The sequence below is a fragment of the Borostomias antarcticus genome (assembly GCF_949987555.1).
Source record: "Borostomias antarcticus genome assembly, chromosome: 16".
NCBI classification, from domain to species: Eukaryota; Metazoa; Chordata; class Actinopteri; order Stomiiformes; family Stomiidae; genus Borostomias; species Borostomias antarcticus.
In genome coordinates, this window is record NC_140249.1 from 17,319,277 (window position 1) to 17,333,322 (window position 14,046).

General features: G+C 47.8%; 2 protein-coding genes across 2 annotated transcripts; one reads left to right on the plus strand and one right to left on the minus strand.

The window, feature by feature from the left end:
- Positions 1–93: 93 nt before the first annotated feature.
- On the plus strand, positions 94–1,204 carry pdcd2l (programmed cell death 2-like; the record flags this gene model as incomplete). The annotated part of the gene is made up of 1 exon (XM_084450771.1): positions 94–1,204. The coding sequence occupies exon 1, from the start codon at positions 95–97 to the stop codon at positions 1,202–1,204; it is 1,110 nt and encodes a 369-aa protein (XP_084306897.1). The 5' UTR covers position 94.
- A 238-nt stretch (positions 1,205–1,442) lies between these two features.
- Positions 1,443–13,898, minus strand: LOC311319642 (nuclear factor of activated T-cells, cytoplasmic 3-like). Its single transcript, XM_084451227.1, has 9 exons — positions 13,535–13,898; positions 11,213–12,332; positions 10,403–10,565; positions 8,176–8,375; positions 7,559–7,731; positions 7,121–7,261; positions 6,938–6,993; positions 5,802–6,837; positions 1,443–2,245 (listed from the first exon to the last, which is right to left on the minus strand). Exons 1-9 carry the CDS (start codon positions 13,623–13,625, stop codon positions 2,112–2,114), a joined length of 3,114 nt encoding a protein of 1,037 aa, XP_084307353.1. The 5' UTR covers positions 13,626–13,898; the 3' UTR covers positions 1,443–2,111.
- Positions 13,899–14,046: the final 148 nt, after the last annotated feature.

Here is a 14,046-nt window from a genome sequence, read left to right on the forward strand (position 1 = left end):
GTCATCTTCCTTGTTTTCGTCTTTTCCGGTATTTCGCCGTGACGAGCACTTACGTAGCCTACGCACTCCATCCGGTTGGCTGTCAACACTGAAGATGGCCGTGGCGCACGAGGTACCGCTGATCGGACTTTGCGATGGGGCTATCGTTGATAGAAAGAGATATCCGTCATCTTACTTGACCAACAAGATTGGGGATCTACCGGACCTACTTCCAGTGATATCCTGGCAACATCCCAGGTGTGATCTTTGCGGTGCCGCCCTGGCACACGTGGCGCAGGTGTACTGTCCTTTGGAGGCGTCTCCCTACCACCGAACTCTACACATGTTTGTCTGCACGACCGACGCATGCTGTGGGAAATCAGGCAGCTGGAAGGTACTGCGTTCTCAGTGCCTGGAGTCAGACGTCAAAGTCAGCCCTGCGCCTCCACCGTCCCGTCACATCCCTGGCAAAGAGGCTCCCATTACGGCCACAGACTGGTGTGACGGGGCTGACAACTGGGGAATGGATGAAGATTGGGGAGATCCAAGTGACACAACCCAAGCCAAGACCCAGGTTCAGTGTGTAGCGGCAGAACCTGAGACAGCGACGTCCACCTCGACTGAGCTGGTTGTCATTGACAGACTTCAGGCCCTGGGTCTGGGTGAAGTGCAGCAGACTCAGAAGAGCATCCCTACCTTCTGTCCATTCTACATCAGTGTTGTGGAGGAGTCGGACCTAGTCGCACAGAGCGGCCTTGATCACGCGCAGAAACTGTTGAAGGAATATGAGAAAAGAGAAGGCGTGTCCGTGAGGGAGCTGGACAGCTGTGAAGGAGGAGGAGATGAGAAGTATGAGAAGACCAAGGCCAGACACGGAGATGCAGTCTTCTTCCAGTTCATGAAGAAGATCTCCCTGTGTCCTGAGCAGATCCTACGCTACTGCTGGAATGGTTCACCTATTTTAATCTCAGAACCTCCATCGAACATGGGGCAGATGGTTCCAGGGTGCAGTCTCTGTGGCAGCCCCAGGACCTTTGAGCTGCAGCTCATGCCTGCTCTGGTCAGCTTGCTAAGAAGCAAAGATTCTAGCTCGGAGATGGCGGTGGAGTTTGGAACGGTGCTGGTGTACACCTGCAGAAACAGCTGCTGGACCTCGGGCTCGACCTCACCTGTGGACGAGTTCCTTTTTATCCAAGCAGATCCTGACCAAAAATTATTTAAATGATTGTATTGTATTAAAGAATAATGACATCACTGTTCACTTGATTGGGCGATGTTAGAATGTTTAAATCCCAATGGGACAAACTGCTTGAATAAAATGTCAATAAAAAAGTGTTCCCTTATTGTTTCATAATACTTGTTTTGTGAGAATGCAGATAGTACCGAAAGGCACTGATTAGTCACAAAATACACAAGCAAAGTTTTCTTTCCTTTAATTGAACTTCAACCTCAAAAATATGACTTTTGACTACAAGATGGCTCCTTAACACCTTTTATAAGTGGCCAGGTACCACATGGCCACTGTCTTATAAGCAAACAGAGTGCAATAAAAGCTACATTCTTTAGAAAGTAAAATCTTGAAGTAGAAAATGCACATACAATACCAGGTAGAAGATATATCTAATCGATGTCAATTCCTGATTTTTGATTATTTATGCGAGACCCAGAGTATCAAAAATAGATTCTTAATGAATGCATTTGCCAATAAATATTACATGAATATAGTTTCGACCAACAAAACGGTCGACAAAGGTTTTTACAACTGCACACATAATGGGCCCCATGTCATAATGTGGTTACAGACAGTTGTTTTCCATCTCATCCTCTCTCAAGAGAGGAACCAGAGGAAATCTTTGGTGTGAGACTGAGGTGGCGTAGCCATGTTTGCTGCAAAGCCATATTTCTTGTGACAGAATCCTGAGGTGATAGATAAGCAAGCAAATAGGCATAACCTAACAGCTTATGTCTGCAACAGGCTGAAAGCTAAGTAACAGTTGAGGCACCATAGTGTAGCCATGAACATTTTAATATAAATATACTTTTTTTTCTTCTTTTTTTTTTACAGTCTTTGAAACAACCACAAGTTATATTCAGTTGTAGCACCACAGTCAACCCCTGAGTGGTGGAGCGAGCTAATGAAGGCCACAGAAGGTCAGAGTGGCCTCACTGGAGCTCTGGTCCCAGCCGTAGTGGTCCGGTCCCGGCTGGACAGCCTCCGCCGTGATACCACTGAGCTCGGATATGTCTCTGTCGATGACCTCATTCACTGCAGGAGAGGGGCACACAGACAAGACGGTATTTATCTTCTCATCTCTTCACGGGGTTATTTCAGCCATCAGAGGGCAGCATTGTCCCAAGTTCCAAGATAATATTTCTATGGGAATGCCAAACGGCATTATAACTGCATTGAGTTAGGAAATTAGGAAACATAGGGACTAGGTATTTTATTGGATAGATTCTCTATTGGAAATTGTCTTTCTCCTCAGATGCAGCCCATCTCTGAGGTGTAACTAAAGGTTACTGGGAGAGATGAGAGAATATTCCAGTGCTTTATCGTAGGTTGGGATCTACACAGAGGCTCCAGCCTGTATTTGTGAGTCTATTTATATATCCATCGTGCAACAAAAAAGCACATGGATCGAATGGCCACAATTTACAAACACAGTCTATTCATAGTCGTCCCCATGAAAAGGTGGTGTGTTTGAAATCTGACCTGAATAGACAGAGGAGTGGATGAAAAGATGTGTGTCAATAAACACAGGACCCCAGCTGCACTGGGGAAGCTGCATTAATCAGTCCCCTGCAGCTCAATCAGCAGCACCTGATATGACCAGACACAGGCTGGCCCCTTTGGCCACATACAGTAAACAGAGGTTATACAGTACAATAGTATCCCGCCACAAACAAACAACCAAGTAGCCAGGTGGTAGTGATAGTAATGAGCCTCCACCTTGTTAAAAATAATAATAATAAACTACTTCAAAAACAAGTTTTTTGTTCAAAGAAATCCATTAAAAAAATAATATTTTTCTGTTTATTCACTTAGAAAATACTATAATGAGCTGTTACTGTGTGGAAGGGGAACAGTATGAAAGTCAAGTTCAAAGAGCACTCCGCCTGGCTACAGTGTCTTATTATTAAAATCAAGCTCAAAAAGGACTCCACCTACTGTACGTAGCTACAGGGTCTAATTTCCTAGCTGCAGTGAGGGGTGGTGGGGTCTTATGAGTGCCTGTCATCACTGCTCCGAGACAGCTGGCCTATGGTAACTGAAGGCAGATTACCATGGGCGGTATCTTTAGATCCCCCCTCCCCCGTGTGTGTGACTGTATACAAACCTACACAGACCAAGTGTCATCTCTTCAGCTAGCAACCAGGGGCCCTGCCTATAATTAACCCAGATCACACAGTCTCTCCCTCTCACACACATACATACACATACACACACACACCTGCGCGGCACACACAGCCAGGCCAGCGGCCATGTGGCCCTGTAGGAGAGCAAACAAAGACACAGTGTGGGCATATGGTGACTAGAGTTCTGGGCCGTGTGTCTGTGTAGTCGGGACAAACACACAGTCTGCCGGGCGATAGGTGATTAATTAAAAAACCCGGTAGGCATAGCGAGAGCCTGAGAGCTTTATGGTTCATCAGCCCCGACAGCCTGTAATCACTGCCAGGTCTATATTGGAAATCCTCCACCACCCCACAAAGCTATGGCATCCTTTGGTTTCTACATCGTACAATATTTATGCCTTATCCTACTGCTCTGTCTGTAACACTACCTAGAGTAAAAGCTATACCAGACATCATATTGGAAAAACAATGTTGCCTGTCACTTCAGTCCATATAAAATACATATGACATAGGGTCAGTGGTTCGAATCCCGGCTCCTCCTGTCCACATGTCCAAGTGTCCTTGGGCAAGACATTGAATCCCAAATTGCTCCCAATGACCAGGCTAACTACCGCCATTGGTCTTGTTTGGAATCCCTCCATGTCCTTACCTGGGTGATTGCATGCATCTGTGTCTCGTTGTGTCTTGTCACTCTTTCCTTGATTGTTCTCCCTGTGTATTTAAGCCCTCATATTTTCCTTTGTCTGTTAGTGTTGCTACCTGTGCTCCGTGTGTCTGTCATTTTGAGATTTTCCTGAACCCTTGAACCTCCGCTGCCTGCCTCCGTCCGGCATTTTGCGTCCTAACACTCTCACACAAACCCCAAAAATAGTCCCTGGATCACAAAAAATCCTGTGCTGCTCACTTCAAAGATCTTTCAAAGGCCTTCGACACAGTTGACCATCGTATCCTGAAGCAGCGGCTGCTCAGTGTTGGTTTGTGTGGGCATGCTTCTGGCTGGTTTGAAAATGACCTCTCGGATAGGACACAATGCGTCAAATTTGATGGCACTTCCTCCACTGTTTTGCATCAGGGGTCCCCCAGGGCTCTGTTCTGGGTCCACTTTTGTTTTCTATCTATCTCGTTAACAACCTAGGTCAAAATGTTCCGCACAGTTTCATTTTTATGCCAACGACATGTCATTTTCTGCTGTGGCGCCACTCTTGCTCAATCTCTGAGCTTTTGAAGTCTGCCTTTGATCTTGTAGAATCACGGTTGTTTGATCTTAAACTTGTGTTGAATGCTAGAAAAAACAAATTGATTTTTTCTAATGCCAGGGAGATAGCAGCTTCTCGTCCCAAACGGTAAATGGACTGCACTTGTATAGCGCTTTTATCCAAACCTCACATTCACACAAACATAATGGCGGCAGCCTCCATGCAAGGTGCTAGCCTGGTCATTGGGAGCAATTTGGGGTTCAGTGTCTTGCCCAAGGACACTTCGACATGTCGTCAGGATTCGAACCGCCAACCCTACGATCATTGGACGACCCACTATACCTCCTGAGCTATACAGCCGCCCATTCCCCACAACGTGACCTTGCAGGGCAGTTAGATTGAACTAGTGTCACAGTACAAGTACCTACTGTAGGTATTTTAATTGATGATCGTTTAACATTTAAACTTCACACTGACAATTTAGTAATTAAACTGAAGCTCTAGCTAGGTTTTTATTTTAGAAATATATCCTGCTTCTCCTATGCTGCTAGGAAAAAGTTGGTTGAGGTTACAGTCCTTCCCTTGCTTGATTATGGTGATCTGGTATACTACATGCATGCCTCTGTCCAATGCTTACATCAGCTGGATACTGTGTACCACAGTTTGTCACAGGCTACAAAGCTCTTACTCATCATTGCACCTTATATGCCGGTTGACTCATTGGTGTTTGTTTATTTTTAAGTCTATCCTTGGTTTGCTTCTCTCCTACCTATATGAGTATATTTCTCTTAAAACCAGTAATTATTACTCTAATGCGCTCAAACAACACTCTCCTGCTGCCGGTCCCCAAGGTTCACACCAAACTTGGCAAACAGGCCTTTATGTTCTCTGCCCCTGCAGCCTGGAACCACTTGAGTTGATCCCGATTAGGGCTTTTAAAGATTAAATATGTAGTGAAGGGGTTAGAAGCAAAATCAATTGGAGCGTGTAGTTGCTTCCCTAGGTTTCGTCTCCTCCTGTCTGTCATTTTCCTTATGTCTCCATTTATTGTTACGTATGCTGTGTATTATGTGCATTAAACGTACAGTATTGCTGCTTGCTACTATGTTGCGTGTTACTGTTGTATTCCAGTTGTCGTTTGCTGTTCTGTACGTTTTAACTTTGCGGCTGTCTTGGCCAGGCTCCTTTGTGAAAGTGACCATGATCTCAACAGACTTCCCTAAAGAAGAGAAAAGAAGAGAAAAGAAGATAGTATAATAAGCCTCTCACCGTCGTCCAGCGTGATCTCCTGGAGCCCCACGGGGCCCGGGGTCAGCTTGTCCTTGGGCTCCTGCTTGATGCTCACCCTCTCCCCGGAGTGGGAGAAGATAGAGTGGGGGGCCGGGGAGTGCTTCTGGGGGTCCATGCAGACCAGGCTGCCTCTGCTGGGACTCGGGGAGGGGGCGTGGTGCCTGGGGGACCCCCCGGAGGAGGTTGGGGGCGGGAAGGAGGAGGCCACTGTTGTGGCGGGGGTAGGGGAGTAGGAGGCAGACACATCCCTGGTAGAATGGTAGTTCGGATCTCCTTGGTCAGAGCCGCCTGAGAGCGTAATGTGGTAGCTGAGGGAGTGCAGCTGGGTTGGGGTATGGGCTCTGGCTTGGCGGTCCGTTGGCTGGGGGGCGGAGCTACTCAGCTGGGGTTGTGTGTGACTCTGGTGCATCAAGCCTTCCCTTTGGGAGGACGCAGGGGCAGCCATCTTGACCTGGACCGGCAACGGTTGGCTGGCCTGGGATGCGGCTGAACCTGATTGGCTGTCATAAGGCACGCTGTACTGTGCTGTGGGCTGGTATGAGGGCCTAGTCCGAGAGGCTGGTGTAGGATTGACGGTCTGCATAGGGCTTATCCTCTGTTGTCCCATACCGGGGACATAGCCATGGAGCTGAGAGGGGTACTGGTGAGGAGACGAGCCCAAGGGAGTGTACCCTGGCTGGGAGAGCTGCCCACAAGGCACTGGGTGTCCAGACGACCCATAAAAGGACACGTCCTGAGTGAAGGCTCGGTCGGGGGAGGGCAGCTGGGCGCAGGCTGGGTACCGGCCAGGTGGATTGTGGGTTATGTAGTCAGCGTCGCCCTGCTCCTGCTTCACATGCGTGGTGACGACGGTGCCGTCGCCGGCGGGGGGGTAATGGTGTGTCACGGCGCCCAGGTACGTGAAGCTGCGCGTTTGGCTTCGTTTCCTCTTCCCGTTGGACACGTAGAATTGCACCTGGACTGACGAGTTCACGGTCTTACTGTGGTAAGCAGGGACCTCCACCACAAGGTTTGACTGTGGAGAGAATGTGTCCAATAGATAGAGATTTCATCATTTCTCCCTGGAGTTTGGTGTACTCTAATGGAAGGACTACACTTGTTATGTTACTACTCACCCCACTGCTTTTCTCTCGCATGACTTTCGCATCGACTTCCCACTGTGTGCGACCATCTGAGGAATGAAGAAAATAGTGACATTCTTGCTGCAATGACAGTTTTCTCCAATGTTTGGACGTTCAACCTGGTGGTTAAACGTTCTGGGTCAAAATGGACTCCGTATGAGTGTAGTGACCACCTACCAAGGCCCTTCTCCACAAAGATGACCTTGGACTCCAGGGAGATGTTGGAGCCTGTGATGGTCAGCTCCTCTCCCCCACTGACTGAGCAGCTCACTGGGCTGAAGCTCTCGACCTGGGGCAGCTCCTGCGCCGAGCGCTGGGCTGAAAGACAACGACGCTCACACCATAATCAACACGTCACACATCAAATACATCCATTTCATATGCTCAAATTCCTGTTTGTGTATATAATGTGTATGTAAGTATAAGGGTTGGGAAATTCTGTGAATATTCAGACTTCCCAAAATTCCCAATGGGAATTAATGTGAATTAACCGGAAAGCTATGGGAATGAACAGGAATACGTTCTATTCCCGTTAATTGCCATGAATTCCCATGGGAAGTTTGCGTATATTCCCAGAATTTTGCAACCCTAGTAAGTCTATGCAAAGGCACTCACAGCATTCTATAGGAATAGAGGCAGCTTGCAGACACAGGACCTTTCCGTTGGGCTGTGGGAGATGCACACGGAACGCCATTCGCACACGCGTGTTCTTGCGCCCGATGTCCGTCTCTCCTTTCCTCAGTTCAATATCCGAGTTCCTCAACTTCAGGATCCCCGCGCAGTCAATGCTTTTGTGGAGATATCAAAACATAGTATCAGATCAAATTGGTTTGATCTTGTGATTTGATATGAATCCGGATATTATCTAATCTAACCAAAGTTTAATTCTGCTGAATCCAGTTCGCTGAATTTCATGAGATAACTAAAGGAAGTATGTTATATCAAAACGTTTGCAATCGTAATTAAAAAGCCTTCGCATGTCTACCTTGAAAAGTCTCCACATGTCCATGACAGAACTTCAAAGTTATGATCTGCATCTATTTTTTCTACCTGTACATCTAATGACACACATTGAACTTTTTTGAGAAATATGTCTCTTCTTAGCACTGATGCTCTGAGAACCAATTCCTGTTCTAAATCTTGAAAAATTAATAGAATTCACACTGGTAGCCGAGCAGATCACAAGGGCCTATTAATCAATTTCACTAAATCCTGGGTGGTTTGTGTACTACCTGCTGGACATATTGTTTTCGGGCAGTAGAGGTATTTCCAGAACCTTGGTGCTGCTCATTATGCTCTCCTGGCAGGCGGTAGACACGGTTTTCCCCGTCACTCTGTGCACCTGGTAGAAGGCGTGTGGTCTCAAGTAGCGGTCGTCAGCAGTTCCAATGAACACCTGTAGGTTTACTGGTTTCTCACTGTACCCCATCAACTGTGAACAGAGACATGGAGATGGAGCATACTACTGCTTTTAAAAAACCATCTAGAAATTGTGATTTTGATCACTTATTCCAGAAAAAATTTGAATGAACAAATAATCAGAATCCTGCTAGATTTTTCATCTACTGATGGAGCATTAAGGGCCTCCATCACTGCTATAACAGCCTATACATAATGCAGGTCACACAAACATGGAGTTGCTGAACAGAAGAGCTGGAACAACACCTGAGTAGGAATGGGAGAATACTAAATCAAATATGGGTGAACTGTTTTTCTTCCCTCTGGAAAACTAGTGGTAGGATCAGTCTATGTAAACCCCCCCTCCTCTTTCTGTGAAGCCTTTGTGTATGAAATTCACTATATAAATAAAGTTTTCATTTGATTTCACTACTATGGCATTACAAAGGACTACGGGGAAAAAAGCTGTTGCTGCTGTCGTAATGAATCCAAACCCAAAATAAACCATCTGGTATATGTTACATGTGCGGCATTTGCTTATCTCAGCCCTGCATCTGTTCTTCTGATCCAGAGATCGTAACATAGTCCTGGTACTGGGTGATATCCTGCTCAGTGTTAAATCCAAAATACATTTGAATGTCAAGAGATCAAAGGGTGTGGTTGCTGGTATGTGTATCGAGTGACTAGGGATGAGAGGAATTCCATGTGTTTTAGTGCATAAAACCTCTCCCTCTCTCTCTCTCTCCCCCGTCTCTCACTCTCTCTTTCTCTCTCTTGCTCTCTCTCCCTCTCTCTCCCTGTCTCTCTCTCCCTGTCTCCCTCTCCCTGTCTCCCTCTCCCTGTCTCCCTCTCCCTGTCTCCCTCTCTCTCCCTGTCTCTCTCTCCCTGTCTCTCTCTCCCTGTCTCTCTCTCTCTCCCTGTCTATCTCTCTCTCCCTGTCTATCTCTCTCTCCCTGTCTATCCCTCTCTCCCTCTCTCTCTCCCTGTCTCTCTCTCCCTCCCTGTCTCTCTCTCTCTCTCCCTGTCTCTCTCTCTCTCCCTGTCTCTCTCTCTCTCCCTGTCTCTCTCTCTCCCTCTCTCTGTCTTTCCCTCTCTCTCTGTCAACCATAGTAGTGCTTAGAATTAGCAGACTTGTTTACGGGAACATGGTTTCCATGGCGAGGCCTGGCGTGGTCCAAAAATGTCTTAAGGACTTAGGGCCACTGGTGAACTCTGCAGAGGCTCAGGGTCACTTCAGCATACACGTGCATATATACAGTACACCAACACACACTGATACCATGACTTCACGGAGACCTGTTTGTTAGACATTTATATCTTGTTTTTGTTGTTGTGTAATATCAGTAGCTCACTTTACAGAAGATGAAGAAGAAGTGATAAGAAAAAGAGAGGGAGGGATGTTTTTGGTGTAGCTGTCATATGTTATCATACAAGATAAGGGCCTCTGCTTCTTCTGTGGTTTGGTTTAAAGAAGCAGCATCACTCCCATGTGACACATAGAAAGAAATATGATTCACTAATTCCCCAAATATGAAATAAATGAGCATGAAATAAATGTTTAGTGAAACGTCAACATTAAAGAAACTTGTAATTCAATCCTACTCAGCTTATCTGACTCAATTAACCATGTGTGACAACTTCCTTCCTTTTGATAGCAGCCAGGAAGTTGCACTGTTGACACTTCAAGGTTACTACTTCAAACAGCAGCTTTTCAAAAGACAATTTGTTATGCAGCCCACAGACCTACCCTGCCAAGGTGGATTGACTGACATTATTTAGCTGAAAAATCTTAATCTAAAAAGACTTCAAAATAAAGTTGTTAATAGTACATGTGCCCCAGGTTAGGCTCCAATGACTGCCCTTCTATCAAGACCAGTTTAAGATCATGAGAATAGAACAGAATAGAAAGTTTATGTCATATATAACCAGTACAGGTACACATGGCCAAGATCATTAGCATAACCAAAGTCCCCTTTCAGTTTGAGTGAAATAATGATCCTAAGCCCGATGGTAACTCCCCATGCCCCCGTGTCACACGTTATGCTATGAATGACTCCTCACCTTCACGACAGGGTGGCCCCCCGAGGCTGCCTTGACGGCCCCCCTGCTGCCCTCCGTCTCGTAGTGGGCCCTGTGGTGGGCCCGGGGCTGCACCTCGATCTTCAGCTCGCACTGGCCATACTGGCTGGGAAGGGGCCAGTCCAGAGGAGGCAGAGACGAAAGCCTGGAGAGGAAAACGAAGGAGATCTGGTTCGCGCTAAAAGATTAGGCAAATGCCGGGCTCACACTACAGGATTTTTGGTGGGTCGATTTATCCCCGATCCCCCCGACAATCGGAGGAGAAATCTGGTCTGGAACATTGGTCGATACGGATGTTCGGCCCAGATGATCTCGTAATGTGAGGGGTTTACACATCCAATCGGCTCGCAGACCCATCGGGGCCGCCCCGATAATATCAAACATGTTTGATATTTAGATTAGTACGTCACTACTTTACAAGCAAAGCAGAGGCTTGCTGCTCCCTCGGGCACGATCATATCCTGTAGTGTGATGAGCCGTTACTTTCTAATCTTGTAGCGTGTGCTTGTTTGAGATTCACGATAAGAACGTGTTAAGATTCTCCTTGTGTGCATGAGGATTTTAAATATCCTGTAGTGTGAGCCTAGCATAAAAGATTATGAAATTAGGCTGTTTGTTTCATTCATTTGTTCAGCCTTGATAAGCCATGATCCTGCCCAATTAAAAATAGCGCAATGTATTTTGTCTTGAGTAATGTGAAAATGAGTGGTATAAGGTAAAAAAAGAGGTGATAGAGGACTGTGTTTTCCATTAGTGTTGGCAACAACAACAACAACAACAACAATAACAAACCTGAACAGAGGCGTGTTGCCCGGCTTGGGTTTGATCCAGGTGAAGTGTGAGGGGACGGACAGGAAAAGCTCTGCCAGACCGTCCTGGTTCAGACCGGCCACACACTCGTCCCCCGGTGAGTCCAGGAAGGGCAGCCCTGCCCCCACGTCCTCCAGCATGGGGTCCCCCTGTCCGGGTGAGAGCCCCATGTGGGCCCCGGAAGTCCTCCTAGTCTTGGAGGGAACGTCCAGCTCGGGGTAGCTGTACAGGAGGGGCCCCAGGGCCGCGGCCGGGTTCCCTCCCCAGGTGTCCTCGGTCACGCTGCCCCGGGGGGAGTGGCCCGGGGTGGGGCTGGGGGAGTGGTGCGGGGAGGGCGAGCGGGCGTAGATGTCGGCGCTGGAGTGCCGCCTCTTCCCGCCGGGAGAAGTGGGCCGGGACGAGGACCGGGAGGTGGGCCTGGGGTTCAGCCAGTTCTCGTCGGTGACGCTGTTGCGCGGGGACTGGCGCGGTGAGGCGCACGGCGACTGGCGCGGGGACTGGTGGGGCGAGAGCGAGCGGGCGAAGCCCAGCGGGTGCTGGTACTGCTGCTGCCAGATCTCCACGCCGAAGGCCCCGCCCCCACAGCCGGGAGAGGCCAGCGGCGACCCCAGCGTGAAGCGGGAGGCGGCCTCGCTCAGCTCCGCCTCCACGTCGTCGTAGATGTGGGAGAAGGACTCGCAGGAGGAGACGTCGGAGATCCAGCTCCTGGAGGACAGGCTGCTACAGGGGCTATGGCTGAGGGCGGAGTCCCGGTAGCAGGGGTCCAGAGACAGATGCAGGTGGTCCCTGGACCAGGACCTCTCAGGACAAGGGCCCTCTCCCTCAGAGCCCCTGGCGGGCACCACATCCTGGCTGCTGCCCGCCTCCTGGTGGCAGTTGGGAGCGATGGAAGTGATCTGGATGCTGGGGCAGTCGAAGGCCTTGGGGTGCCCCAAGGAACCGTACTGGGTGCCCTGGACCTCATAACCTGGGTGGTAGCCTCTGGCGGCTTGGAGAGGAGCCGGACTGGGAAGAGATGCATGGTGACTTTGTAAGTCCTGACCAGTAGGTTGGTGGACCAACGACTGGGTGTAGTACCGTGTGTTGTCATCAGGCTCTCCACCTGTTTGAAAGACGTGCCAGTAAGCAAATAGAGAACTTGGCTCATTTGCAACGCAAAGCAGCGACTCGGTGCACAACAGAGAAAAGACTGCCACAGAGCAAACTGTCTATAACTCGGCTATCTCTCCCCTATAACAGAGAGAGACACAGTTGATCATAAAAAGGAACTACATTTCCCCATTGACGATATCTACAGGACTAGTCTTTATCATCAGCACAGCAACTAGACTGTGCTGCAAAGAATACTGGTGATGATAAAGTCCCTGATCTAGAAAAATAAAGTTTGAAGCTACCAGGCCACTGTAGCAAGGCGATAGATTATCAAGAACACTCGCTGGACAAATTCACACAACTGTAAACGCTCACAGCTGTCAACAAAGCAGCAACTATTAATACCACAGTTCACACAGGACATGCACGCCCACGCAGAGGGCTGGCCTGCACGCAAAATGCAAAGGTGAGATGCCAACGAACTGATTGTTTCTTGATATGGAGCACATAAAAAACACACGCCATCGTCTTTACTTATTTGCAAAACCAATGAATGTGATGAATATGAATCTTATCTGATCTGGGCCCAAAGGGCACCGTCAGCAGGCGTGTTGGCGGCTGAGCTGTGGGAGCCGTAGAACCGTTAAAAAAGGGAAGGAAGTGCCATAAACCAGACTGCGAGGCCAGCTGGGTGTCAGTCTGTGAATGTGATATAGCTTTCCTTTTCAGCTAAAAATCAATTCAACGTGTCATACCCCAGTCCATGCATTTTGATCCCTCTGTACTCTTGCAGAGGAGTCTGCAATATCTATGCAAGACCCTCCAATGATTGAACGGGCAGGTGCCAATAAGTTTTTGTTTTTTCCTCAGTTGGATCTTGACTCTTGAGGTGGACTTTACCATGTCTAGGCTACATGCATTGCATGTCCCTCCAGTGTAGACTATATAAACCCAGGTGAGAAGTTAATTTTGTTAATGGTAATGATTTCATTGTCTAAACGCAAGCAAAATAACCAACAACATAATTGAACATTGAGAGCACATGGGAATTAGTGGTGCCTCAAAAGCTATGTAGACCAATGCATCGTTATACAGTTGTGTAGCATATCTCACATACGTGGCTTATGTTGCTAAGGGTTGAATTAACTGAACAGATACAAGTATACATGGTACGGAATGGTGCCTTCGCTTGATAGAAAGAACAGAACTCACCTGCAGGGCCTAGCGAATGTTGTTGCGTGTCTTCCCCAAAAATAAGTCTGAAGTCCAGCTCCTCATTGCCGCTACAATTTACTGTAGTCATTGGATATGACGAGCCTAGATCGCCCTTCAACTTCAACGTGAGGTCGACTCAATTTGAATGTAAAATATTTTTAAATATTAAACCATAAGCTATGTGTGGAAATAATCACGTTTAGTTTAGAACATGTACAGAAACAAGTAGGCTAGTCAATGCGAAGTTGTAAACTACAACTACTCAGAGAATCGGAAATAGGCTACGTCTACTTGCGTAATCAACATTTAGCTAGATTTGCCCTTCACGGAAGAGTTGCGTCCGGTGCACACCGACGAAGACAAGTTTGTCCTTTTGTTTCTCTCGGTGAACGGTAAAGTAAGGTAATCCAACTTCCACATTACCAACAAAGCATTAGACAGCTCCGGCCATGACGTCAGCAAAATCCAACACCCGTATCACTCAGTGACGGAGAGGAGAGCACAGAGGA